The 5,015-nt window shown below is 32.5% G+C and overlaps 1 protein-coding gene across 1 annotated transcript; it reads right to left on the reverse strand.

The window, feature by feature from the left end:
* Positions 1 to 1,129: 1,129 nt before the first annotated feature.
* Positions 1,130 to 2,772, reverse strand: LOC134232096 (uncharacterized). Its single transcript, XM_062714057.1, has 3 exons — positions 2,538 to 2,772; positions 1,893 to 2,140; positions 1,130 to 1,378 (listed from the first exon to the last, which is right to left on the reverse strand). Exons 1-3 carry the CDS (start codon positions 2,758 to 2,760, stop codon positions 1,313 to 1,315), a joined length of 537 nt encoding a protein of 178 aa, XP_062570041.1. The 5' UTR covers positions 2,761 to 2,772; the 3' UTR covers positions 1,130 to 1,312.
* Between the last annotated feature and the right edge of the window lie 2,243 nt (positions 2,773 to 5,015).

The following is a 5,015-nucleotide window of genomic DNA, read 5'->3' on the forward strand; positions in this document are numbered from 1 at the left end:
AAAGCTATCATTGGTGATATTAGTATTGAAACATGCTCAGTTAAAGGAAAATCAAGTTTGTTCATATCATTACACCAAGGGTAAGGTGGAGCCATGATGGGCAATCAAATCTTTACACAGAAATATATAGGGAAACTCTTTAAAACTCTTCTTCTCAAGTATGGAAAATTATACATGAATGCTTTATTGATATAATGACATCTCAAGTAAATAAATATTCAAATCCCTCTCACCCAACAAGTAAAAATTTCAATACTGAGCTGATTTGTGTTTATGACTATGTGCTCAGGTGAGCGATATGGGCTATGGGCCTCTTGTTCGTGTATTGAGTTTACCACTTTCCCATTTCGAATGCTCGGTAAACTGCCAGAAATATACCAATTGCCTTAAAAACTTTTGAAGAGACAACAAAATTGATTAAGGAACAGAATTAGAATATTTTTTTATCCCAATCTTATGTTTTTAAAATTTTATTACGAATTAATACATGTACTTTTGTATTCTCATATATCTTTTTTACCGTGCGCCGTGGGACCGTACCCTATGCACATTCAAGCATAATAAAATCTTTATTTTGCTCTATGTATAATCAAAAAAATTATGATGCACTTACAGTATATGAAGAATAATCATTTTTTGAAAATTTCAGCTTAATGCGCCCATTACTTTTTGAGAAAAACGTGTTGTCAACGATTTCACGGACAACCCTCATACACGATATAACTGATCACTTAAAACACATTTATCTTGTTCAAAAAAGACCATTTGGCTTAATGAAACATTCATTTCATTGTTTATCAATGGAAAATGTACATAATAAAATTATTTACAATACTGGCATAAATGAGCAAAACTGTTAACACGAACACACCAATTTCTTATTTTACGACGATCTCATATAAATAAAACAAGGAAAGGTGTAGTTCAGCTCCTAATTCATATTCATGTTTTTCGATAAACGAGTTTATAGGCTAATTAATCAATCTATTCCACAACTTAGCTACAAATCGTTATGTGTAAGACATAACTCTCTATACTAGACTCTTTCACATACATTTACGGAAAATCGAAACAGTTCTGTGCAAATATCACCTTTGTGGACTACGTAGCGAAGTGAACATTGATTGTGAGTTAAAATATGAAGACAGTGTTGTAATGTGTTTTTCAATATATTTGTAATATTTTGATCGTATTTACTATATAGTCCTAAAAGGAATCACAATTACTTCAGAGTCAGATCTGCTGACTAGTTCTTTTTCATCCGATTTTGAGACGATGTTTAATGTACTCCATGGACGTCACAAATACTATTTTATCTCTGTCGTCTGAGGGACATGATGTCTTGTTTTAAAGATCCATTACTAAGTCTTAGTATTGCCTGTTAAAAGAAACTATGTTATGTAAAAATAATAACTTTAAGGTTATTTATGCAAAAATACTTTACTTTATTGCGTTAAAGTTTAAATTCATAGGACTATCTCAAACCAAACAATGTTTATTTATTCAATTAATTCATAATAATTATTTTAAACAATATATCGGATATGACTTTTATGCACCAACATCGAAAATGTCTACAAGAATATAGGGTACGAAAAACCCTAATCCATCATTGCTTGCTACAGTGTCCTAGCCAAAATTTCTGACCAAATTCAACTCCTAAAAATTAAAAAATCTTTTTTTTTCATCTAGATTTATATTGTCAACTTCTTTGAAAAGATTTCCTTACATCTTTAGTGATTTAATTCATTTATTTCATTTATTCAACTGTGTATATTTCTGGTATATTAAATAAGGCAGAAAATAAAGCAACAGATTTAATATACGTAAAATCTTATTTGCTAAAATTAATTATATATTGTCGCAAGATTTAACAAGGAATGATTGTTCACCTGAGAAAGGTCTCTCCATTTCAGGTCAAAGTCGTCCATCTCCATGACGTTTATTGTCTGAGTTTTATGTTCCACTTCATTCCTGTATATTCGTATCCTTTCTACGTCATCAGTGGGAAGCTTCTGTTCTATTTCAGGTTTCTTCCCCCAGCCGTTGGTAGGTGCAAGGAGGTTTGGACCATAGTTCCTCAACAACTTGTACATTATGGTTACATCAAATGTGGAGGAAGTGGGAATCGATTTATCAGCTGTGTGGCCATTTAAAAGAAAAAAATATCGAATTGAAATTATGAAAATAACTAATACGTCAAATCAGAGTAATTTTGCTTATTGAATATGCAAATGTGTTGTATATGTTTATATTTGCTTCTGCTCGTTGTTATGATATCTTTTACATAAGATAATAACTAAATCAGATTTTTTTAGCTTCAACGTCCAATTGAAAAATCGTAGACTACAGGTTTATTAGATATTGGAAGTTTGATAGTGATGTCTGTTTTGAGTATTAAAAAAGATATAGTTAAATAGAGAACTATACATGCATAAAGTTTAAAACTTGTGTACAATCCTTTGACACACTGTCAAAAATGTGTACAAAACAGAAAAATGAAGAAAATATCGGGCGTCACTACATTTATAGAATACCTGGAAAAAGCAGAGTACATTGATCTTGACTCATTTTATATTGTCCACGTTGTAGATTGTCCTTGTTTGTAGTAATTGTTGTGACAAGGTCAACAGGTGGAAATATTCTGTCAAAATAAAGCTGCAAAGCATCTCTTCCTATTTTTGTGAGTTTCTCGAAAGACTTGAAATTCATTTTTTTCAATTCTGGTTCGGAAAGACGGGTGCATTCATCTTGATCCATTAGGTCATCCAAATCTGATTAAATATTTATTTTAAACCAATTTTTGACAAAGAAGTATCCTTATGGAGGATATGGAAATAACGAACAGTATTCAATCTCAACGTCCATCAAACAAATATACAAAATAAGAGCAGAGCAAACACGGACCTCCGAAACATCAGAGGTGGGATCAGGTGCCATGGGGGAGTGAGCATCCCCTGCCGACTGGTCACACCCGCCGTGTGCTCGTTGTCATAATCAGGAAATAACGGAAAAAATCCGTGGTCAATTCAGTGTATAAATAATGGACTAACAATTGGTATGAAAAACGTCAGTCAGCATTTCATTCAATAATAAATTGTATTGGCTGACAAGGTCATTGTATCGACCATAGAATTTACGAAATGATGACTTTAAACGAAACTGTTGATATTCTTGTTTCATCAACTTGCTTGTCAATAATTTACCTCGTTTAAGAAATTGTTCATACGTTAAACTACAACTTACATTGAATAAGTGATACTTATATCTCTGCTAAAAAAATCGTTTTCATGGGGGAAATCATTTAACTTAAGAAAACAAAGTTTTAAGAGGAATTTTTAATGTTTCTTTTTAAAACTCTACCACAATTCACATTCCGTTAAGATACCTGAAATCTCAGCCATGACATCCTGAAAGAAACAAAATATTAAATATATCTTTTTATGAATATACATTACATGTAACAATGATCATCAAATACGTTTAAACTGATTTATAATTAAGCGTTCATTTTGTAATAATTAAAAATATCTCGTGTATTGTCAGTACAATTATTCAATATTTGATTTTACCCATTCTTTCACTTATCGATTTCATTTCGTTTATTGAAAATGAGTAATATACATAAATAAGTTCATTGCAAATCATTTACAATGCATATTACCAGTTTCCAGTAAACAAGAAGAGCTGATTCACGTAGTATGTGATGATTGACCATCCCGTGTCTTGGGCACCTTATTTTCCCTTTTTTGTAAATAGCTTTCTCTTCAACAAAGCAGTCATCGTGTTCACGAAACACCTCCTGATTACTGCATTGGTAACCAACAGTGTACATGTCAATTTTCTTGTGGAAATTCCCAAGGAGTTCTTGTAATAGACTTTCAACGGTATCCCGCACATTCAGGGCAACTTCTTTTAAAACAAGGACGTTCGTGGGTTGAAAAATTTGAAGTTGAATTGAGGAATTGTTCACTGCAAGGGCCACTATATGTTCTTTATAAGCAAATCAAGCAACATTTTTGTACAAACATAGTCCATTGTCTTCTAAAACCGTCCATTCTCCATTGGTCCTCGTCATGCAAGAAACGATAAGACGAAAGTAGAAAAACCACGGCAAAAATTGGAATCGATAGACTAATACAGATGTTTTGCTTTGTAAAGACAGGAAATATCTTTCTTCTGTTATTCCAAATGCACGCTTGTTCATACAAGGAATGTAGTGTGCATAGTTACCAACAGCTATCAGACCAAGACGCTGCATATACTGGAGAAGGTTGTTTTTTTTCACGATTCCTGTCCCAAAGATCTATTTCAAAATGTTTACTACTCCATATGCCTGTCAGGAGTTTGTCAAGAATAAAACCACTTTTGTTAAAATTTTCCCAATCGATTGAATTTTCTGCAATGTCACTAACGTGGTTAGGGTCAGTAATTACGTTCTTGAAGGAATCTACAAACCATTGGATATCAATAATGACTGTTCCAGACAGATTATTTTCATGGTAATACAGAATAATACCGACGTCATGTAAGAATTTTAAAACGTCTACTATTTGGACATATTTTTCTTTGTTTTCACCAAAACATCTGTTTAATAAGTTATTGTGCGAAAGCATTTTACGTTTTTGTCTCCTGTTTTCTCTAACAACAACTTCGCACAAAGCCCAGTCAGTGGGGATAGATTCCGTCCATTTATCTTCTTTGGCAAAAGCAACAATACACTTCTCTAGTTCTGAGAGTGAATCATTGAAACATGCACCATCAGTCTCAAATCCCAAAACAAAACACTTCCTCCTGTCTAAGTGTTTTCTCAAATGTTTGTTGAAATGTAGTTGATCCAAAATACTGTTGTAGAACGCATCGGAATTCTACAAAATGTGTTTTACTGATATAGTTTAGTGTGGTAAGACAATGCGCATTCACATAAAAAAGTTCTTCTAAACCTTTATTTTCTTATAGATCATGTAGATAGTTTAAACTCCATTAGTTCAATCCAACATTTGATGTCAAAATAG

This window comes from Saccostrea cucullata, unplaced genomic scaffold, assembly GCF_032062105.1.
Source record: "Saccostrea cucullata isolate Sc308-1 unplaced genomic scaffold, CSIRO_AGI_Scuc_v1 ctg4877, whole genome shotgun sequence".
Taxonomy (NCBI): Eukaryota; Metazoa; Mollusca; class Bivalvia; order Ostreida; family Ostreidae; genus Saccostrea; species Saccostrea cuccullata.